Source organism: Diabrotica undecimpunctata, chromosome 7, assembly GCF_040954645.1.
Source record: "Diabrotica undecimpunctata isolate CICGRU chromosome 7, icDiaUnde3, whole genome shotgun sequence".
In the NCBI taxonomy this organism is placed as follows: Eukaryota; Metazoa; Arthropoda; class Insecta; order Coleoptera; family Chrysomelidae; genus Diabrotica; species Diabrotica undecimpunctata.
The window spans coordinates 18,045,770-18,070,893 of record NC_092809.1 but is presented as its reverse complement, the minus strand read 5'-3'; the positions used below and the strand labels follow the sequence as shown (position 1 = coordinate 18,070,893).

The following is a 25,124-nucleotide window of genomic DNA, read 5'->3' as shown; positions in this document are numbered from 1 at the left end:
ATGATGAAGAACGGAGTGGGCGTCCTTCGGTCGTTAATGAAAATTTGGTGCAGAAAGTGGACGAAAAGGTGAGAGAAAACAGACGCTTTACAATTTCATCATTGTACGACTGCTTTCCTCAGTATTCTCGTAGTGTTTTGTATCGCATTGTTACCGAGAACTTGAATTACCGGAAATTGTGTTCACGTTGGGTTCCAAAAATGTTGACGGATTTGCACAAAACCCAACATTTAGGCAGTGCATTGACTTTCCTTGAGAGGTACCACAGTGAAGGTGAAGATTTTTTTAGACCAAATTGTTACTGGTGACGAAACGTGGGTGGCCTACGTCACACCAGAATCGAAACAACAATCCATGGAATGGCGACATTCATCATCACCCAAAAGAGTGAAGTTAAAGCAAACAATTTCTGCCCTGAAAATCATGTGCACAGTTTTTTGGGACAGAAAAGGAGTATTGCTAGTGGAGTTTCTGCCTCGTAATGAGACAATCAATGCAGCGTCTTATTGTGAGACATTGAAAAATCTGCGTCGTGCAATCCAGAACAAAAGACGTGGCAAGTTGAGTAAGGGTATCGTTTTGCTGCATGACAATGCCCGTCCACATGTGGCTAATCAGACCAAAGATCTCATCAAATCATTTAAATGGGAAACTCTAGATCATCCTCCATACAGCACTGATCTGGCGCCCAGCGACTACCATTTGTTCCAGCACTTGAAGAACCACCTGGGCGGTCAGCGTCTTCAAGACGATAACGAAGTCAAAACATTTGTGATGCAGTGGTTAACAAGTCAGGCGGCAGAATTTTATCAGGTATTCAAAAACTGGTGCCACGTTATGACAAGTGCCTTAATATTCACGGAAATTGTGTAGAAAAGTAGATTAAGGTACAGGCTTTCATGTAAAAATAAAATTATTGCCATATCTTTGCACGTCTTTTTTTAATTCCAAAACGGTACTTACTTAAAAAACACGCCTCGTATATTGTTACGATAATTATGGCCTTTAAAACCATTTCGGCGCTTGTTTACCAGAAACCTCTAGACCTGAATTATGATGAGTCATCCACGACTCGAGGTTTCCAAGCAGGCCGGATAAAAACCAGTCTATTCGATGGAGTCCCGTTCTAATGAAGAAGGTCATCGATCCTTCTAGATAACGGCATTTTGTGTATATAAATGAAACATTTTATTTGGAGAGACAGTTAATATCTGAAGATCGCGCGCCGCGTTTTTAAATTTTAACGCACGTTTTAGAATAAATTAATTGTAAAATAAATTAGTACAAATAAAGACTTTAATATATTTGTGAGTGTTATAAATAGAACCTTTAATAAATAAATAATAAATAAATTAGAATTAATAAAAACATTACAATATCCATAATATTAAGCCAATACTATCTGATCGTCGACAAAACATAATATATGTGTAGCAACTATACGAGGTCTGGCAAATAAGTTCCAAGACTGTTGGTATAACATTCTTGTTTAACAATTTTTTATTTATCCCCTTTAATATTATTCTCTCTCCGCATACTTACACCGCTCCATATGACCTTCTACTGTACGAAGCAGTGTTGCAAGTCATTTCCCGACAGTATGTTGACTAGCTGCACCGATTTTTGTTTTACGTTCTCAAATGACTCGTAATGGGTTCCTTTCAAGCAGGGTTTTGTTTTTTGGGAACAGGCATTGGTCGTAGGGGGCTAAATATGGGGAATAAAGCAGGTGCTCCATGATTGTGACCTGGTTTGTGGCCAAATAGTTTCTGAGAGAGTGGAAGTTATGACCACGTCGTCGTGATAAAGGATCCAGGAGTTCTCTTTCCATATTTCGGGCCTCTTTCTCCAAATTTTTTCTCGGAGTCTTAGTAAAACCTCTACATAGTAATATTGATAACTCTCTGGCCATATGAACTACACCCTGTATATGAATGAAAACAATTAACTAACACCTATTTGAAATTGGACTTGCTCACCCTCGCTTTTTTGACTATGGAGTGACAGTTTGGAGTCTTCCTCTGCATAGATTGATTGCCGCTTGGTTTCGGGACCATATTGAAAAATCCATGTCACAAGGAATTACCCCTAATAGGAAGTATGAGTCATTTGGAAGCATTCCAGGGTGTCAGAAAAAATGTCTTTACGATGAATCTTCTGTTCCGGGGCTAGAAGGCTGGGTACAAGCGTAGTACACACTTTCCTCAAGCAAAATTTGTCTCACAGTTTAATCCACATGTTAAGCAAGAAGCAACACTAAAATGGCTAGTGTTGCTTCTTAAAGACAGGAAAGATTTATTTTTCACGTTGAGAACGCCTATGAATATCTGTTCTGATGAGCCTTATTAAGGCGAAATACATATAAACAGATACATAGACGCTTTGTACGTGAAATCAAATCTTGACTGTCTTTTTCATTTTTATTCTGATCTACTCTGTATGAGGACAAGAAACCAATTCGCTAATGATTTCTGCTTAGTTGAGGAGACATGCCGTGGAATGCAAATTTTAGATTCCCCATGTCTCTATTAACATCTTTATCAACGTCTGCTTTGCCTTGCAATTTTTAGAAGGCTCAGATTAAGGCAAAAATCTGAATTGTGTTTCGAAACTATTTTACGGATTTATTATTAGATGTCGCTATTGCGTCCGTTTCGAAGCCATTTTATTGTTGCTTCTTAAAGACAGGAAAGATTTATTTTTCACGTTGAGAACGCCTATGAATAGCTGTTCTGATGAGCCTTATTAAGGCGAAATACGTATAAACAGATACATAGACGCTTTCTACGTGAAATCAAATCTTGACTGTCTTTTTCATTTTTATTCGGATCTACTCTGTATGAGTACAAGAAACCAATTCGCTAATGGTTTCTGCTGAGTTGAGGAGACATGTCGTGGAATGCAAATTTTAGATTCCCCATGTCTCTATTAATATCTTTATCAACGTCTGCTTTGCCTTGCAATTTTTAGAAGGCTCAGATTAAGGCAGAAATCTGAATTGTGTTTCGAAACTATTTTACGGGTTTATAAATATTCTAGTTTATTTTTCTTAAACGTGATATGTTACGTTGGGTGTCTTTTATATTTAAGATCTTCTTCTTAGAGTGCCATATCCCTACGGAACGTCGGCGACTACCATGCTTATAATATTGTTATACTGATCTCGGTCTTGCGCTACGTGTAGCAATTGGTCCGCTGTCAAACCTGTCCACTGCCGCAAATTCCTCAACCAAGAGAGTTTCTTCCGTCCTATCCATTTCTTTCCTTTAATAAGATATAAAACTGTAATGAAACAATAGACTTAAAGACTTGTTTTTCATATCCACAAAGATTAATACATTTTTACCCGTGCTCGAACTAACTCTGTGAATCATTATTTCACTCGGTTTTTTGCATTTTTCAAGGCATTAACTGACGACTTGAACCTATGACCAAATAGCCTTCCTTGGTTTTTGGGAAAGTAAAAGAATCGTTGAGACTCTGACAGGGGGAATGATGGTCTAACAATTTAATGGTTTATTGCATCAATAATTTGGTTGTCTTATGGACTGGGTGTGAACTTGCATTTTTTTGGTGGAGGATGATTCGTCGTTTGGGCTTAAGAAGTTATATACACTCAGAAGTATAGTTTTTTTTTAAATTTTGTTAAGGATCATGTTGCTACATGACTTGCGTTCGAAGTACATGTCGCAAAAGTTTAACTGGAGAACCATAGAATTAATCGTTCAGTTTTTTTTAAGAAAAAACAGAACTCAAGTTTTATAAAATTTACACGGAACGTTTGTCGAATTGTACTCTTGTGCCACATCTCGTGAAAAATATGATTTAATTTGTAATCAGGTGAAAAAAGCAAAACGATAAGCTAATAAAACAGCGTTGTCATATCGCCGTTTGGCCAAATACGCTGTAGTGAATGTGGGAAATGATTTCAAACTTATTGTTTCTTTGCAAGAAGGTAAGGAGTAATTTTTATATTACGTAAAAAAAAAAGAATTATTTGATATTCTATATGAAGCACATTTAAGTATTGGCCATGGAAGAAGAACAAGAATGTTAAATTTTTTAAATTATAAATACAAAATATAACACAAGAAGTAGTAACACTTTTTTTTTTAAATTTTGCATAACCTGATAATCTATTATCGAAAATAGATTTCAAGCAAAATATGGTTTACTTCAACAAGCAAAAAAAATTAAACTAATTTCTAATAAGTTATTACCGGCTGCAAAAATTGGTGATACTGTTAGATTATCTGTCCCTGACGTTGATAGAGGAGGAGCTGATGCAAGAAATATATTAGGCGTTGTTATGACAGTTGGATGTGGCTATATCGGAGAATGCTTAAGATCCCGTGGACTGACCGAGTCACAAATGAGGAGGTCCTCAGAAGAATTAATAAGAATCGAGAAGTACTGACCACCATCAAATCTCGAAAGTTATAGTTCTTCGGACATATTATGTGAAATGAATCCAGATATGCTCTCCTTCAAGCCATCCTGCAAGGAACAATATGTGGAAAACGAGGTCCAGGAAGAAGAAGAACATCTTGGTTCGACAAGTTCAAGTCCGACAACGCGACTGCCGCGTTCAGTGAATATAGCCTCAGAGGCCACCAACGCGAGTCGCGCGGTCTTTGACTATATGACAATATATGAACGTTATCTCAACGGATTTTTCACGAATTACAACAAATATCTGCTGGCCGCTTCGGAACACTGGCATATACTGGAGTTTGTGTTTGGTTTTCGAATTCTGATGTTAAACTTTATTCTGAGTATATGACAATGTATGAATGTTATCTAGGCGGATATTTCAAAAATTATAACAAATATCTTCTATCCCATTGATAAATTGGATGATAAAATATGAAACCCTCAATTTCATTGCTTACTTTTTAAATATTCAAGCTAGACGTGCTCGAAAACGACAAAATTAGCTGTAATAAAAGGTTGTAAAGTAATAAAATTAAAAGCATCGGTAAGCTTTGAAAGAATCACCAGATGTATTTGCAATAATTTGTTGTATTATCATAATCTAATCCCGTCGGTTTATTTTGCTATGCATTCAGTAATATTTTCTACGCCTTTGGTGTTAGATGTTTTTTGGTTTTACTGTTAGTCATTGCACGTGTTTTGCTAAATACTTCAATTTTAAATATTTTTAAAATGAGTGATGAATATTGCCAACCTTCGACTTCTAAACGAGGTAGGTGGGAAACTTATCAGCCAATTTCAGATGATGAATTATTACACATATTATAAGATTCACATGACGCTAGTGACGCAAGTGATGAAGATTTATATTGTGATCAAGATGATCGGACAGACGATCCTAATTTACAAGAAGAATCTGAAGATGATGATGATGAGTCTCAAAATATTATTGAATGGTCTTCAGAGTGGTCTTCAACATCCTACACTGCTTTGTTTTGCAGTTTTGTTTACAGTGCTTTATTGCTACATTTACAGCAATACCAGGATTGAAAATTAATGTGGGTGGCAGCAATCCTATTGATTACTTCAATTTATTGGCATGATATGGCAATTGGCATGGCAATTTATTATTTTATGACCTGATTATTCAAAATAGCAATTTATATGCCGTTGATATTCTTTCTCTAAGTAAATCTGAGAAAAGTAGAATTGCAGCTTGGAAGGATATAACTGTAGAAGAATTTAAAATTTTTCTTGGTTTGTTGTTTCACATGGGAACCATAAAAATTAATCGTATGAATGATTATTGGAAGAAAAATCATTTATTTAGTATTCCAGTGTTTGGACAATACATGAGCCAAAATCGTTTTATGTTAATTTTGCGTGCCTTACATTTTAACAATAATAATGACAATAATCAGTCCAGACTTGCCAAGATATCTCCATTATTAGATTTTTTTAATAATAGGAGAATCTTTATTATCCAGAAAGAAAATTAGCCCTGGATGAATCTATGATTTTATGGAGAGGAAGACTTAGTTTTCGTCAATTTCTCAAGGGCAAACGACACAAATAGGGTGTCAAACTGTATACTTTGGCAGAATGTACCGGGATGATTCAACGCATATTAGTTTATAGTGGAGCTAGTGACCCTGTAGTTGGAGGACGTAATCATACGCAAAAAGTAGTGCTAAATTTGTTGGATTCGAAAATAAATGTTGGTCACTCCTTATATATGGATAATTTTTATAATAGTGTTCCATTGTGTACAAAACTACTTTCGGTTAACACTTATCTTACAGGAACATTGAGAACAGGAAGAGCGGAAAATCCACACGAAGTTGTTTCTCAAAAATTATAAAACAAAATGAACTGGTGAGTGCTTACAATAATAACGGGATATGTGTGTGTAAATGAAAAGATCAGCGAGATATTTTAATGATCTCTTCCGAATTTGGTCATGAAATGGCTCCAACAATATCTAGGAAAGGAATTGATAAAGAAAAGCCCAGTTTAGTCGCTGAATATAACAAAAATAAAGGTGGTATTGACTTATACCGAAAGATGGTAAGTTATGACCGAAGATGGTAAGTTATTATAGTTGCGAACACAAAACTATGAGGTGGTACAAAAAAATAGGCATACATATTTTTCAAATTATGCTAATCAACGCATACTATTTCTATAATAATTCTAATACAAAAATGTCATTGTATGACTTTCGATTGTCGGTGATTGATAGTCTTTTGGGACCAAACCCAAAAATCCCTCGAGTCAAGAAAAATTTGACGTTTCATTTGCCATCCCATTGCCCTAAATCAGCTAATGGTATTACTGGTATTACAAAACGACGACGGTGTAAATATTGCTGCCAAACTAAAAAAGAAAGAAAGGACTCATTGTTTTATTGTGCGGAGTGCCTTGAAAATAGGGATTGTGTTAGAAAATTGTTTTAGACGTTTTCATGAAGAAATTGAAAATTAGATAATTAATTTGTTTTCTTGATGTTGTTGCCATTTAATAATTACTTATGTTAGTTATCTAGGTTCATAATTATATCTTTTCTCAATCAGATTATTTTTTTTTAAGTTCAACCGACACATTTTCTGCCCTGTGGCCACCAACACGACTCACGCGGTGAGTTTTTTTTTGTGACCAAATTAATTTTTTTTGTACCCATATTTATTATAAATGACTTTTTAAAGTGTACCTTAAAAATTAATTAGTTTACATAAATACATCTCAGTGGCCCACTGTTTTCCCTTAAAAAAAGAGACGTAGCTGAACGTGTTAAAGAACCTCAGAATTTGGTTCAATACAACATCTGTGAAGTTTTTCCGCACTGCTGCAGATAAGATAAAGATTGCCATGATGATCGCCAACATTCGTAACGGATAGGCACATCAAGAAGAAGAAGACCACAGTTATTGTTGAAAAATCCCTTCGTGAGGTTGCAGCGACTTCATCTCTATGTGGTGGTCAAAGATAAAACAAGATGCTCGTGCAAAACCAAATGTGGTTCAAAAAAGTACTACTGTAAGGCAGCTAATATTTTATGCAACTCGTGTCACGGATGTTTGTCATGTTTAAATACATAGCAGGTATTTTTAATAGAATTAGCAACGTTGTATTATTTTCTAATACATTATTCAACATTAACCAAGGAGAATAGTAATTAAACTCGACATTAACCTGTTAAAGTCAAGATCCACTTTCGGAATTCTTGTTTTTGTTTTGTGCTTTGTTTGTTTCATTGATTTCTGTCGTAACTGGGAGAATAATATTTAGAGATGTCTTGGAATGGTTGGTTTCGTTTGGTACTTCATATTTGTCAGCGACTACTGTGATAACTCGAGGAATAATGTTTACAGAAGAGCTAAATTTGTCATTTTCATTTGGTATGTTTGAACTGGTTATAAAAGTTGTACCTGTAAGTAATAACACTCACTGAAGCGATGGAGAAAAAACTTAAAACCTTTTCAAGATGTGGCTATACAGATGAATCCTAAGGATATCATGGACGGACAAGATAACCAACGAGACTGTACTACGAAGAATGAGGAAAGGAAGAGGTGATGTATACCAATAAAAGGAGAAAGTTAGAATATCTCGGACATGTAATGAGAAACGACACTAAATGCAGATTACTGAAAATAATCCTTCAAGGCAAAGTATTCGGAAAGCGAGGAATTGGGTGAAGAAGAATATCATGGTTAAAAAACCTGAAGAAATGGTTCTCCACAACAACAACTACTAATCTATTTAAAACATCAGTTAATAAAATAATTATAGCCAGAATGATCGCCAATATTCGAAACGAATATTGGCAATTCTGTTCTAAAATAAATTACCTGTAATCTATCCTTTAATGGCCCTCCAGATATGTAGTCATACAACAAACAATATGTGCTTCCATCGCACGAATAACCCAGAAGAGACAGTAAATTGTCATGTTTATACTTGCTCAACACCTCAACTTCGGTTCTGAACTGCTTAGTAACCTCGTCGTCGATGTCAACCACTTCCACATCGCCAATAAATAATTTCTTTACCGCAATTGGTTTATTTAACAAACCTAGGGCCAAGAAAACTGATCCGAATTCTCCAGAACCTAATAACCTCCCCTCATACTTCTGACCGATATATTTCCTTTCGTTGAAGTAATTTGTTGTTGTTTCGAGGTTCTGATAACTGTAATGGGGTAAAACGGTATCTAAGGAGAGATTCGGCAGAGGAGATGAACAAGAACGCGTTTTTGTTGAACTCTCTGATGAAACTTGTGACGCATTGCTTAGCTGGATACTCTGGCTTGCTATGGTACTAACTTGCAGTGTATTAAAGTCAGGTAAATTATTTGAATCAGTAATAACTTCTGACTGTTGCTGTAATAAATCCAAATCGGGCATCATGTTGCCTTCTGACGTTGTCTCATTCGCTAAAATGTTAAATTCATTATATTAGAAATGATGAATTGTTGGAAAATAGAAAAGAAAATTAAGTATATTGCAACTAAAACGACCAGTATCAGGCTCCACAATTTCAACCAATCGTCAGTTTCCCGATTAAGGTTACTAAAGCATTTAAACAGAAAAGTTACAGTTGATATAGGTTGGTTATCAGATATAAATTATGCCAATACAGAGTCTATAATGACTAAATTTACATGGTATAACTGTATCAAAATATGCTGATAAAAAAGACCATGCAACAATTTGTATACGATTATTAATTTGGATCAAAAGTATTTCTTCTTCTTCTTCTGGTGCCCTATTCAATTAGTGGATGTTGGCGACAATTCTGGCATACTCCTCTCGGTCTTGTGTGGCTCCAAAGAGTACGTGGGAATCGAGATTTGTCCAATCCCGCCATGAGTATTTCTTTCTTCCGATGCCCCGTTTTCCTTTTACCTTCCCTTCCATAATAAGCTTTAAGAACTGGTACTTGGAATTTCGAGATATATGACCCAGATAAGCAGTTTGTCTTCTTTTTATTATTGGCAGCAATTCTCGTTTCTGCCCATTCGATTTAATACTTCGACATTTGTTGGGTGATCTGTCCAGGGAATTTTAAATAGTCTTCTAAATACCCACATTTCAAAGGCCTCCAATCAGTTCATCGCATTGGCCTTTATGGTCCAGGTTTCCACGCCATATAGCAGTATAGAGTAAATGTAACATTTTACACAACCCTGTCGTACACCTTTTTAGACTGAGAAATATTATGTAGATTCCAGTCCTACTCTCACAGATGCCACTTGATTCATATAAAGGATATTTATGATTTTAAGGTCATTCTCATCTATCGAACGTTCCTGGAGCAATCTTACTAATTCTGAATGATTAACACAATCGAACGCTTGCAACCTATAAAGCATAGGAAGACATCTTTTCGCTGATCTCTGCATTTCTGAAGTAGGACAGTAAAGCTATAAAGTGCTTCTTTTGTGCCAAATCCTTGTCTGAAACCGAACTGTGTGGGACTAATGTCTCTTTCACATCTGTTGTATATTCTTGTGTGAATTATCTTTAAGAAGAGTTTTAGGACCTGGCTCAATAAGCTGATCATTCGAAATTGGTTTGGCTATTAGCGTTTGGCTTTTTTGGGATTGATATAAAGGTTGATTGAAGCCAATCCTGTGGTATTTGACCGGACCCATAAATGTCATTAAAAGATCTACCAAAGCGTCTATATTGTCTTCACTCAACATTGTTAGAACCTCTATGTATATGTCGTCTGGGCCTGGTGCTTTTCCCCATTTGCTCTGTTTGATGGCACTTACAACTTCTTACTTCAATATTTTGGGGGAGGGTTCACTTTTATATTCACTTTCAGAGTTTCTTCTAGTGTTGTCTGAGTATAGTTGCTGTGTGTAGTTTCTCCAATGTTGGTCCAATGTTGCTCCAAAGTAGGTCCTTGGGATTAGTAATTAATTTATTGTCCTTCACAATACTGTTAAAACTGCAAGGTTTTGTATGACCTGTCAGTTCTTTAACGAGTTTATGTATGTTAAAGTGTTTAAGTTTAAGTGTATATTTAAGTAATGTTTAAGTTAAATGTCAGTCATAAAATTCTTCTTTTTGTACTTTTGGGAAGCGATCAGAGACTTGGTGGTGGTTACGATAGCTTTTTTAATACAATTTCATTTGTCTTCTATACCGGCCGGTTGTTTAGATATTGCCGTCATAACGGCTATTGCCTCATTTAATTTTTCTGTGACTTTTAGTTTAACGTTAGGTTGTTTTAAGCTGTTTATATCAATTTTCTTTACGATATTAAGTATTTTTTAATAAGTCTTATCTAAAAATATATATGTGAAAAGTTTTTACCCCGATATTTTTTCTTTGACTGAAGTTTTTTCTTTTTTTCTTTGCCAAAACCAGAAAGATAAGAAAGTTTATTTGTGTGTATTTAACCCTCTACCGTATACGAAACCTTTAATGGTTTCAAAAGTGTTGTAGTATGCATAATATCAACCACACATCGAAGATTCTGACTACATCATAGCTAGTACTCATTATACTACGCATCTGTATGTTTAGTTGCCTACCAGTCAAGAGAAAGATCGTTATAACCTCATTCATTTGTACACGTGTAGTGAATGAACAGTACCTTACGTATGACTCCAATTTGAAGCAATATTTTTTATCGAAATAGTAAATTTATTATCGGAAAATTTTTTTGGAGAAAGTAAGTATTATTTTTTACTGTATAAATATTTTTCTACATCAAATTTCATATTATTTTCTAGCTTTATGATATCATTTATAATCAAACCTTATATGGTTTCATATGCATTCCGTCTAAATTGGTATAAAACCATAACATCCATAAACGATTTCGAATGCATTCAATCTTATTTTAGTTATACCGTTTGTAGAAAAATTATCATTTGGTTTTTGTTTTCAGAATGGATCCTAGGAAGCTTTATGGCTCATCTAAATACGTTAACTGTATTCCTGGCGATGGAGAATTAAGTGAAGACGATTTAGGTTCAGATTCAAATAATGAGTATATTCCTTTTAATGGAGAACTAAGTGAAGACGAATTAGGTTAAGATTCCGTTCCGATAGTGAGTATATTACTCGATGTCGTCAGTCCCAGTCTGATGATAGTGATAGCAATAAATATAGGAATTTGGTTGAAAATATACCTATTTGCTCTGGTATAAATAGAATTGTCAACAAAAAAAAGAAACCTGAAAAATTTTTATGGGAATCAGGCTATTCTAATAAAAGTCATTATGCATTTAAAGGCATTGTAGAGCTATCAGATTGTATCCTTGAATTAGAAACTCTTGTAGATTTTTTCTTGTTTTCATTTCCAAAAGAATTAATATTCATGATTGTTGAACAATCAAACATAAAAGCTCTGCAGGATAACATAAACAAACCTGCCAATATTAGCGAAAACGAATTGGAGCAATTGATAGGAACTGTAATATTTATGTCATTGGTAAAATTACCATCATCGAGACTTTACTGGAATACAACTGTAGGACAACCACAAGTATTTAAATATATGACCTGCAAGGCCTGAATGACTTTTAGTCATTCAGCCAGACTCAACATGGTAGAAAAGGTTGTCTGAGTTTATATTAAAATAAATATACAAAACAGTTAACAGGTAAACAGGGTAACTCTCTTCTCGCCTAGGGGCCCATCAAGGCATTTTTTTTAACATACAACACTAGGCCACGGTAAGAAAGGAATTTAAACAATTGGGTTAGAGACAAAGGTTACATTATTAACTAATGTATAATTATTTACATGGATATTTTACTATCTTTTAAAAACATAACTAATAAATCATACACTGCTCTCGAGTCTAATGATAATAGGTACTGAAGGTTCCAAGGGGCTAATATATTGTGTTTATGTAAATTATTTATTAAACTGGATGAAATTATAGTATTTCTGGGGCAACTGAAAAATATATGATCTAGATTTCCTTCTTCTGTACAAAATTCACATTGATCATTATCTAAAACCTTAAGTTTAAATAAATGTTTGGCGTAACAAGCATGCCCAAATCTCAGTCTTATGATCGTGGTAACATATTTTCTAGGTACATTAAAAAACTTATACCAAGGAGTTTTAGGAATATCTGTTTGAAGAGAAGTGTATCTATTTGGGCTAACAATCAAATATTCCTTCCATATATTATCCCATCTTTGGTATAATCTTAATTTTAAGGAAGCCAGAAAGTCGCAAGCCGTGATTTTATACGAAGTTTCTCTACCAGACATAATACTTTCTCTTGCTAATTGGTCTACATGTTCGTTATTTTCCAAACCTATATGTGCTTTAATCCAAACAAAAAGTACATTTTTGCCCCTTGTTACTAACTTTTGTTTGATATCCTTAATTTTGTAAATATAAGGGCAACTGTACGTATTTGGCAATCCCGGTTTCCCAATAGAGGTCAAAACTGATAAAGAATCTGATAATATCACTATATGGTCCGAGTTACTTTCTGTTGCATAAAGTAAGGCCTCATATATTGCAAGAGCTTCTGCTGTAAAAATAGAGATCTGTGAGTTCAACTTAAATGTGCGTTCTATTCGTTCCAATGGGATAAAAAAAGCGCATCCAGTGCCGTTTGATGATTTGGAGGCATCGGTATATATAACGACGGAGTTTTCGAATTCTGATAATATTGAGTGAATAATCTTTCTATTTATGTGTATACTGTCATTATATTTTGGTACCATGATATCTGCATTTGAACCATGATATGTTGCATATGAGATGTTTTGAAGTGTATACGTAGCTTTATCTATCTCTTTTATTGCTTCCATATTATAATGCAGAGCTTCGCAGATTAAAGGCGATCTTTTTTTCCCAGTATTTAGTAGACAAATCATAGCAATTCAAAGTGATGAGCTTTGTGTATAACGATTGATTTTTTATATATGTCTTTACCAGAAATTTTTCGGTCAGGAAGTTTCGTCTGATATTTAAAGGTGGTTCAAAGGCTTCCAAATACAAGGGTTGAATTGGTGTGGACTTCATAGCACCTAAACATGTACGTAGAGCTGAATTGTGTATTACGTTAATTTTATTTAGCAATACATTACTGGCTGATCCATAAAATATGCTTCCCTAATCCAAAATAGAGCGAATATACGCTCTCAATAGATGGGTAATTATAAAAAACATCTTTATTTTAGTGATAATATTAACTCCGTTCCTGTTGGTAATCCAGGCTATGATAAACTGTACAAAATTCGACCTCTATCAGACAAAATTAAACAACGTCTTTAACTGGTTCCTAAGGAGAAACATCTAGCTGTTGACGAACAAATTATCGCTACGAAACGCCGGCACCACCTCAAACAATATAATCCGGCAAAACCTCACAAGTGGGGATACAAAAATCAAGTACTTAGTGGTGTATCAGGTTTTAGTTATGACTTTGATATTTTTGCTGGTGAACAAAGCAATACTGTTCCAAATAGAGCGCCTGATTTAGATGTCAGTGGAAATGTTGTCACTAGACTGACAGAGGTAGTGCCGAAGAACGTTAACCATAAAACATTTTTCGATAATTGGTTTAATAGTCCAAAATTACAGATTTATCTTACAAAAAATGGATTGTTGCATTTAGGTACGGTTCGATTAAACCGTGTTCCAAATTCAGGAAGCCCATCCGAAAAAGAACTAAAGAAAACAGAAAGTGGTTTCATTGTAGAAAAAGTTGACCTTGTTGAAGACGTAAACATAAGTCTAATAACTTGGTTCGACAATAAGCCAGTAAATATGTTATCAACTCATGTTGTTGTTGTGAACCTAGAACCACAAAACGTAGGTACTTCCGAAAAGAAAAAACGTACAAAAAGATTCCATACCCTCAAGCTGTTGAAGTTTATAATCAGCTGATGGGAGGAGGAGACCTATTATTAGAGTCGATGCTGGGGCTTTACAGAATCCATCTAATATCAAGAAAATGGTATAACGATTTTTTTTTCACATGTTGGATCTATGTATTGTGAATGCATGCATCCTCTCTGGCGAAATACTCTGGCGTAGAAAAAATGAACAAAATTGCTATATGCCATTATTTGACTTCAAACAAGCCGTTTCTGAACATTTATGTAAATATGAGAAGTCACTATAAGTCACAATCTTGCAAATAAAAGATGAAAGGAAGTCTCAAGAAGACCAGTTATAGTAAAGTACCACAATTGTAGCGAGTGAGTCATATTTTAATGGTTTTTTATAGGCCTGTAGAATTTTATGTTTACCCTTAACCCAGTTTAACCCTGTTTAACCTAGAAAAAAATAATTTGTTGTCGTAATAGCGATAAAAGGAGCAAATTTAATTATTATTTAATAAACAAATTAGTGGATTATTGCAGAATCTGTTTAATCTTTTAAAAATTGACAAAAACCTTCTTCTGACTGTTCAAAGAATATACGTTCAGATAGAAAAGATCCCATTTTATATGAAATACATTTCAATAATTTGGCTGGTCTATTTTTAAATTGTTCAAATATTTTGGAAAAGATTTGGGTTCTAATAAAGATGTACCGTTGACAGCGGGTATGATTCAACTTGAAGTTATCTGCAATGTTGTAGTTTATATCTTCCTCTAACGGTAGATCAACAATGTTGTCGCAGATTAGGGCGATGTAGCTGGCAACAACGCCATTTTTCGGGTAGATCTTTTATTTTATATTATCTGTAAGTCAGTTTCATAAGCGCACTGACGACAGGGGTTTCATAAAGCAGAAAAGAGAATTGTTTATTGTTCCAATTATTATTGGAAGGCCCTTTTACGTTTACTTTTTGTGAATTATGAGTAATTTAGTTCTATTCATTTTAGTGACAAATAATAAATATGACTGACAGTAGTAATACTAAACCATATATCAAAAAGAAACGTCACAATTTAATACCCGAAGAAAAAACTATGTTCGGAAATGTGTTTAAAGGACTTCGAGCCAGAGAACAAAATATGAATGTAAGAGATGTAGTAACATTATGTAGTATTTTGACATAAATAATTAAATGAGACGATGAAACAAACGACAACAATACTTTGAAAGTTGAGACAAGAGGAAGGAAACAAATAAAATTGTATGATACAATCAAACAGGCCATTCGTCATAAAGTACATGAATTTTATATCAAAAAGAAATTACCAACTATAAAAAAAATTGCTTCTTCTCTTCTATATATTATATCCGCAAAAGAAGCTCCTTGAGACTACAATAACCATCACTGAAGGGGTAAAGTAGTTTTAGGCTTGTTTTTTTTTTTCATTCCAGTTGGCCGACAACCATCAAACAAGTACCCTTGGCAACTCAATTACAAGTTGCGACAATATCAATCAGAAATTTGATATTGTGTGATTACTTAAGTTCAGTCTACTGAAGCTCTAACGCTTGTAATAGCCTTTTTGCTTGCCTTGTCTTCAATATTTTCTCAGTAGACTACACTAATTTTATTTTCCCATTTTTAGAGAAGATAGATATAGAAATTAGATTATTTCTGAGTATTATATTATTAGTATTATATATTAGAATCATTTCTGAGTTTGAAAATGCAGTAGGAGACCAGATGATTAAAGCATATTCCATATGTGGTCTCACCAGGGCATTATACAGTTTTATAATTGTGCTTATTCTGAAATTTTTGCTATTTCTACTGACAAAACCCAAGGCACGATAAGCTCTGTTAGTTATTTCATAAAAGTGTATACTGCACTTAAGCTGTTACAAGATTTAATACAGTCTGGCAAGTCGTTAATAAATAAAATAAAGAGCAATGGTCCTAGTTTGCTCCCATGTGGGACTCCTGAGGATGACACATATTGGTGAGAAAAGCAATTACCTACTTTTACTGTATTCTTTCTATCTGACAAATAAGATTTTAATAAATTAAAAGCTTTTCTTGAGAAACCAAACTGTATTTTGTGTTAACTCACACTCATTTAGTGTGCTCTAAATCTTGATGTATATACATAATGTATGTGGGCATCTTCATGGATTGCGTTGTTCCAGCACTTAAAATCTCTAGATGTTAAGTCAGATCACTGAGTTTTAGATGCTAAGCCCGAATTAGCTTAAAAACACTTTCTAGAGTACATATGTATATATCCCGTGATTTCTACAAAAGCATAGATCATTTTAGGTTGCAGGCACCATGATTTGCCACAAATCTTAATTCACATGCAAAGAGTACTTTGTTAAATAAATTTGGACCTAATATTTAAGGTTGATGTAAAAACTTACCTCCTACATTTACTTCCGGATCAGACCCTTCGGGCTGCAAATTCAAGACTGACAGATTGGGAACATTTTCTCCTGTCGTTTCTGGTTGGATTGTTGAGCCCAAAATCTGACTGAATGCAGGGCTGTAACTGTCAGTAACCGAACTTTCAGATTGCACTGAAGACTGTGAGTAACTCTCAGACATAGTATTCGAAATGGACGAAGCTGAATTGTCAACTGTACTCTCATTGTTGCTATTGCTATTACTATTGTTAATATTCGAATTCATAATCATGGACAAATTTGGCATGTTCATTTCCTGGGGCCCAGATATATTCTCGGAGTTGATGATATTTACCACTGCTGGAATTTCTTGAGAATCCATTTCTGTCACTGTACTATTTTGAATTTGTGTGGTTGAAAATTTAATCATATCTGATACATCTTCCTGTACTTCTGGTTCTCTGGGTCTGACTGTTACTATTGGTATTTGGAATGCAGGCACTCTATTGTCTTCCACATCTGGAGTTATAACAATGTCAGGAATTTTGTTAACTTTTTTTGGCGTTTTATCTGAATATCTAAAATAAAAATATGGTTATATTAAAGATATCTAATTATATTGAACTGACCACAATAATGTATTGAATCAATGGCGCTGGAAGTTTTATTCCGCCAGACACCTTTCATAAATTGCTAAAGTTCTTTATTAAAATAGTTCGACCATCCAGCACTAATTTTTGATATACTAAAATTTTAAAACAATTGATAAACAATACTTGAATCCACACTTTTATTTGCCTAGATAAGAGTATCTTTATAATAACAAAACTTAGGACTGATTCATAAGCAAATTAAGTTTACTTTTACCTTCTTATCAAATTCACTGCTTCACTGACATAATCCACATCATCAAGTAAGTGCTCTATATCATCATCTTCATCCCTTTGCTGAATTATTTCACTAAGATTCACAGGAATTTCTGCTTCAGGGCCAACATCTGGCCTCTTGGGCTTCTCCTGATGAAGAAGGTCAACAGCTACATAATCTGCAGCTCGAAATAAGTTTGCTTTGGTAAGAAGATAAAGAAGATGTCCCAGAGCAGGCCTTATCCTTCCTGAAGTGCCCCATTCATCTAATAAAATTTCTGTACAGGATCGTCTCGACTTGTCTGATTCATTTTCAATTAATCTATAAAATACAATTTTGTGTATATCAAATAAAAAAAATTAAAAAAAAAATGTTTTTGACAGCTTCATTAAAAATCCCAAATATGATTCTGAAGGTGGAGCATTAGATGGAGAACCATCAGATGGTTTTCCTACAGTAAGGAAGAAGCTTATTCATTTCAATTTAAAAAGCTGCTCTTAATTGAATGTTGATTAATATATTCTGAAAAGTGTTAAAAAAAGATCAACACTGAATTTATTTCACCTATACCTATATCATGACTTTTATAAAAACCCGCCTCATACGGACAGTCCACAAGAGAATGTAACAGGTAGATCTAAACAAGGAAAAAATAAAAACAAGAAAACGGAAGAAGAAACTCAGCCTCAATCAAATTGTGACTGATTTCAATTGGATAACAAAACTGTGTTACTTGAGTCTGATTATAAATAAATAATAGTTTATTGTTATAAACAGATTTTTAGTTACAATTTCTTATATTGTTTAATAGCTTAATATTTCCTTAAATATAAATATCTTCTTATGATCTTTTGTTAATTGTTGAAAGTCAAAATCATCTGCCTGTCATTTCGACATTTTAAAAACACATTTGAAAGTTAAACAGAAAGAAAGTGATGGAGAATAGCTAAGCTGGTAATACATAAACAGTGGATATATGTAAAAATAAAATATGTACACAAATACATGAAAAGATAATATCAGAAATTATAAAAGTAAACTTAAAATTGGCAATCCCACATAATAAAAAAGATTTTTGAGTAGATACAGATAGATACAGCTATATTGAAAAGGAATCTTAGTACAACTAAAATCTAGTAGGTGTTATAGTTTCATTGGTATAACATTACATCCTTAAGAAACAGGAATATAGAGAAGTAATCTTAATATCACTAAACTGTAGTAGGAGTTATAGTTTCATTGGTAAGGCAGAGAAATCTAGTTGTATCCATTAAATTTCAATGTAGATATATTAATTTCAAAAAGTTTGTTCATATGCTTATTGTATTGCTTACCTAAAATGTTCAGCAGTATATTTATGAGGATTATGAGTAGTTAAATCACATTTGTAGTTGGTTTTCTCCAGCGATTTTGGAATTATGCTCATTAAACGTTTCCATAGTTCATGGGTCTCTAAAATAGATGATAATTCTCTAATCTGACTAGGGCGTAATTTTCTTATTTCTAAGGAAGGCTCCATTAAAATCTCAGACATGTTAATGTTATTAAAAGATAAACAAATTATATACTATTATTTATTTTCAAATTTGACGTTTCCCATCACTTCAAGGTTAGAAGGCACATGATTAAAATTTACCTTCACTTGTCAGCTTGTCACTTTTCAGGAAAGTGTTTAGGAAACTAATATCAAAGAATATAGACGCTTAAGCGTCTATATTCTTTGGTAATATCATTGTTTAAATAGGACTAGTTAGACAATCCTTATGGAACAAACGTTTGACGTTTATTCTGCCGTCACATGGCGGCCTCTAGTCATAAATTTAAAAAACTATTAACAGAAACTTAATTCTGTGCAGGATTCTATTCGAGTATATTTTTGCCTGTCTCCTAACTAAGGCAAACCTGTACACGGATGCCAATTGTGAAGAAAATATAAAATTTTAATAAAATGCTTATTGTTATTATCGTTGTATGCGTCTAGTGAAAGATAACTTGACTATTTCGAGCGAATATTTCAAATTGTTTTTATACTTTTAGACTTGCTAAATCTAAATCGGTTAGTAATCTATTTATATGAAGTAGGTAAATGCTACCTTTTTTAAATTTTTATTAGTTTACCAGATATTTAATTTGGTTATATGATTTGCTAGAAAAGGATTAAATATTTAATTGAAATAGACTGGATTGCTATCGTCTTAGAACACTAATGCAGAAGTTTATTTTTTAGTCAAGACTTAAGTTTTATCATTGTTTAAAAAAGAAAATCTTTTTAGACAATGGTTTTATGTATGTTTTGAGAAAATTAAATTTTCAATCTTTTAATCTTTAAAATGACGTTTGAAAATATAGTAAATTTATAGGTATGGTTTTTTGATAATGCTTTTAAAACAAATAAACACATCGATATGCCACAACAAGAGGCAACACATATTTAGGGAAAAATTAATCTATGTGTTGGGATAAAAGGAATAATAAAACAACACTTTAATAAATAGTATCCTTTATTTTATTTATTTATGTATTTTATGATATAAACACCATTTTTGTATTTCTGTTTACATAAATGAGAATGTTTTTTTCAATCAACTCGCCCGATTTGAGCTGTTTATTAATGAAATAATTTTAAATTACAAAGTGATAGATATTGCAAAAATTAAATTCGCATTATTTTAATAGTTATATACCACTTATCAAAATTCTAATATCTACACATAGACAATATTAACGAAATAATAATTCAAGATAAAAAAAAAACAAAACAAAATTGTTTACATTAATAGTTATAGAAATTGATTGTAACATTGTTTTCATGAACTAAAATAAGCAATGTATGTATTGCGAAACACTATTGGCACTGGTTAAGGTTGTTTTGCTATCGAATACGTATAAAAAACGCGTGGTGTCGTTAACAAACCTCCCTCTTCTACCTCACTATATTTTTTTGGTTTGCATTTAGATATTTTTGGACAAAATGCTTAATGCAAAAAAATTTTTTTTTAAATCGGGTAGCTCCAGACTTTCCAATGCAGCATTACCTACAACAATATTATTATTAACACAACTTAAAAAAAGCAACTTTCTGCACAATAAAGTAAAAAAACAATTTAAGTTCTGTATTCAAAATATAAATAACTTCGCAGTTGTGCCAATATATGTTTATATATATATATATATATATATATATATATATATATATATATATATATATATATATATATATATATATATATATATATATATATATATATATATGTATAAGAGTAAGAAAAAAGAAATTTTTTAGATAGGAAAAAAAAAGATCCCATAGGACTATCAGAAACTAGTCCTATGGGATCTAGTCTTTCACCCATTCTAAGTAGCTATGTCATGGATGATGTTATCAGTGATTGTGATTGTATCAACAATTGCACTTTTTTCATTCCTTTTTTTTAAAGATATGTAGATGATTTAGTTTTGGCACTTCCTAAACACAAAATTATTGAAATAGTCAACATTTTCAAGTATCATAATCAACATATACAATTTACAGTTGAGGAAGAGATAGACAATTCTCTAGTTCCTTAGAGTAGGTTTCAAGTCCAGTGCTTTATACAGGTTGGTGAATTGTTTGCAGTTGGTAAGTTTGGTATGGTTGATTCGTAGTCTTGTAATAGTCGATGCTTCTCTTATAGTTATGAAGTCTAGGGAGAGATGACCAATAAAAGATTGAAGTTTATGAAAAGTTGTTTTGCTCTTTTGTTCTAAGTTTTGTCAAGTATCCTCTACCGACTTTTTTAAAACGAATTTCGAGATTCGTTAGCTAGTTGAATTGGCATGGTTGGTAGCTTCTTTGGCACAATGATCTGCTGTTTTATTACCAGTAATTCCGGTGTGAGAAGGCAGCCATATGAGAGAGACTGTTACATCGTAAGCAGAGAGATTTTGGTATTATGTCATGAATGTTTTGAACTAATAGGTGCTCAGTGAAAATTGTATTGACTAAATGGATATATGAAAGTTAATCTGAACAAATAGTTTAGAACAAAGGTTAGAAGATTCAAGTTTGTTAAAAATAGTGAGTGAGGTATATATTGAAGGGAGATCTTTAGCCCAGAGGGGAAGTAAAGGTAGAGGAAATGAACTAGTCAGAAAAAGGTCAATATTTTTAAGTAGTGGACAAATTAATTGAGGTATAGGTTTTATGATAAGGTGTTGGTTATTGTTAGTGGAAGAAGACGGCACTGTGGCAATTAGGGAATGAACGGGATTAAATGGATTTGCGGATGTTGATGCAGCATACGAAAGTAGAAGTGATTATCGTCTTGGGTAGGAGAAAGTTCATTAGATTCACGGTATACACTCTCAATAGGACTAAAGCGAAAAGCGCTCAGAAGTAGTTTTATTGGCACCCCATTGAAGATGACTGAGGGTTTTAAAAATGTTCAACCTTTTAAAACAATTGATTTTAAGTTCAGAGATTTGATTTTTTCAATTTAATCTGGAGTTAAACATAAAACCGAGAATTTTACAATAATTAACAACAGAAAGTAGAGAATTGGTAAATAAAATTTGGGGTAAGGGAGTGGAAATCCCTATGGAAAATTTTATTAATTTGGTTTTGCTCTCAGAGAGTGATAATCTTAGTTCGTTAGATTTACTACACTTTGTATAAGTTTATATGAGGTTGAGACAGATTTAACATGGCAGTAAATGATTAGGTCATCAGCGTATTAAACATATTTGATGGGAGGCAAATTTCGTTGATGGCAAGAATGAATAAAGTTAAACTTAATACAGATTCTAAAGGGACACCTTAATTTTGAGGAAGAGATTGAAAAAGTTTACCCTTGGCAAGAACTTTAAAGATTCTTTCAATTAGATATTTTTTTACAAATGAGAAAATATTACCATTTAAATTATAGTGGGAGATTTTGTCAATGATTGCTTTTCTGGAGATTAAATAAAATGCCCCTTCAATGTTAAGTACAGTTGCTACGACATCTTGTTGATTATAGATTACCTAAGAAATGTGTGTGTACAAAAAGGGTGTACATATGTGAAATTATGAATATAGTTTCGGTGTATGAGGACTGTATTACATAGGGCTGGTTCAAATAAATTAGGATATGTGGCAAAAGGTTATACAGACTATATCAAATTAATTTTATATAAAGTCTTCTCAATTCTTCTGCTGCACATATACACACTCGCGGTATTTAGAGGCTTTCAGTCGCGGTTGTTCTACATACGGGGAAACTGTCCGGTTACCGGTTTCTGAAGACGTGTTTCGTGGTACTAACACTTAGATCACGATATAGAGCACATTTTTCGTCTGTACACGATTAAAATAGTATTTTCGGTATTTTTCGCGTAACTACATGCGAGAGAGTTAGAGTGGAGAAAAAGCGCGGTAAGTCTGTACCAAGCGATAGATAGCGATAGAGAGATTATACGTCTGCCTAATAGGACTCAGCAGACGAAAGAGAGGACGACTGTTTCTAGCAACAGTCAGCAGTCAAGTGTACAACTGTCTGTATTTTTAATGGAGTGGGGTTAAAATGTGAGTAGTAACGGTTGGAGAACGGGAAATAATTGTAAAATTGTGGTAGAATGGTAGCTAGTAATACAGCGAAAAAATGACATGTCATGAAGACAAAAACGATTTGTCTTCATGACATAACCCGTTTGTGTTCGTTTGTTCTTTGTAATGATCTTTCTTTTATCTTAGTATAGATTAGGGCAAGATCTTTCATTAACGATTGTCAGCGGTATGTCAGTGGTAAATTTACTGGCTTCATTTAGAGGGTCGTTGGTGCCTAAGGAATTTTCGAGAAATTTTTCAAGATTATTCTAGAAAACCCTAATTTTTGTGTTTTTATAGGATTTGAGTGCAGCTTTTAGTTCGAAATAGTTTATACGAGAGTTCGGATAATTGGTATCTTGTGAAACTGAGGATGAATAATGAAAGGGCGAAGGAAGAAAAGAGTATATATGGTTAGGTTCAGATTTGTTGCAAAACTTTTCTTTTAAATTTTTTGCCAGAATCTTGGCTGTCTCTTAATTGTCAAGGATAACCTTTCGATTAAAAAAGAGATTGGAGATTTTAAGGTTATTTTTTATTTACAATTTTTTTCCACACTGGGCTAGTATTTGAAGTACATAAAGTTTTCTTACTTAATTAAATATCGTGTCTAAATTTGGCAAAAGATGAAGTAAAAATATACAGAGAGCAGAAAAAATGAATAAATGCGAGAGAAATAGAGAAATTCTATTCATCATGTATGCTGTGGTTAGATTTGACATCAGATTTATCAGAGGATGCACTTATATATACTCTTGTAAGTCGGAGGTAGGCTGTTCTTTTAACTTTTTTAAGATTCTAGTAATACGGTTTTTAGTGATCTTTTCCTTGTACCTATGTAGAGCTGCAATAAGTCCTTTTGAATACCATCTATGTTGGAGGATTTTTAAGCTTCTTGTAGTGGGGTGATACATACAAAAGAGTTCTCAAGAAATGTAATAAGTTGCGTGGAATTGAGTGTAAAATTAGTCGGATTATCTTTGTAAATCATTTTTATAGCGGAAATATAATATCCGATTATATAATTTCAATACCACCACTTTGGGTGGTATCGAAAATGCCGAAGGAGGAAAAGAACTTAATAGAGCAAGAATACAGGATGAAGATAGAATGGTAGGAGTATCAGGAGGACTGTCATTGAAGTGTCCCCTTTTTTGTCCTACTGCCAACATGGGCTTTGAATTAGTACGACGAGGGGTGGATAAATCCATAATGGCAGCCAGGATGGGTATGTAGTTAACGGAGATGGACTCAATTTCTGAAGATAGAAATTCTTTTGATGAAGTTAAGGATTTAGGATTAAGGACTCCTTAGAGTCAGCTGAAAATGAAAAAGAGGGAGGAGCATTAGCTGCAATGAGTGTGTGATCTGGTCAACTGGAGACTTTGCAATCATACCCCACGGTACGACCCGTAAGCTTACAAAGAAAACACTATAGTCTGTCAGAGAATAAAAATATTTTAAAGGATATATTTTCATGGTTAATTAACAGAGAAGATTGCACTTCGAAGTTCACCTTGTCAGGGATTACAAATGTTACCCTAGGAAAACTCCTGATAATATGCCTATTGATCATCTGATGTTCCGTATTTTTTAGGGACGTCTCGATTAGTGAATGCGGAATGGAAGGAGATACATTTGAAATAAGGATTCTTTTGGTCGCAGAAAGAAGCCTGCAGATAAAGATGACGGTGAAATTAATTATGACGTTCGGTGTATTAGTTGATCAACGATGTCGGTAGAAGTGAGGAAAATGCGGATTCGATTATTCGAAATGCGAGATGTAAAAGTAATATTTTTTGGATAAACCATTTCACCAATTTCTATAATATATTTAAATAAAACAGTATTCAAAATGGAGTGCATGACAATAACTTGTTCCCTTTTAGGAAACGAACGGGGAGGAGGTCTAGAGACTGCGGCAACGACATATGATTTTGGGTTGGAATTGAAGCTGTTTTGTGTAAATGTAAATATTCAATTGCTGTTCATGATGTGTAGTCCTGGTTACCCAGACCGTAACACAATACCTAAATGTAAGTACC

At 33.5% G+C, this 25,124-nt stretch overlaps 1 protein-coding gene and 1 long non-coding RNA gene across 2 annotated transcripts in view; one reads left to right on the top strand and one right to left on the bottom strand.

The window, feature by feature from the left end:
• LOC140445014 (uncharacterized) overlaps positions 1 to 19,267 on the bottom strand; it is a 24,271-nt gene extending 5,004 nt beyond the window's left edge. Inside the window, exons 1-4 of the mRNA XM_072536795.1 lie at positions 18,854 to 19,267; positions 17,520 to 17,840; positions 16,671 to 17,230; positions 8,286 to 8,869 (exon numbers count right to left, since the gene is read on the bottom strand). Of these exons, the coding sequence (XP_072392896.1) occupies positions 8,286 to 8,869; positions 16,671 to 17,230; positions 17,520 to 17,840; positions 18,854 to 19,053 (1,665 nt within the window). The 5' untranslated portion in view covers positions 19,054 to 19,267. The remainder of the gene's footprint in view (positions 1 to 8,285; positions 8,870 to 16,670; positions 17,231 to 17,519; positions 17,841 to 18,853) is intronic.
• On the top strand, positions 11,009 to 25,124 carry LOC140445015 (uncharacterized). Its single transcript, XR_011951354.1, has 3 exons — positions 11,009 to 11,121; positions 11,341 to 11,503; positions 24,969 to 25,124. It is a non-coding gene; the product is annotated as an uncharacterized lncRNA (long non-coding RNA).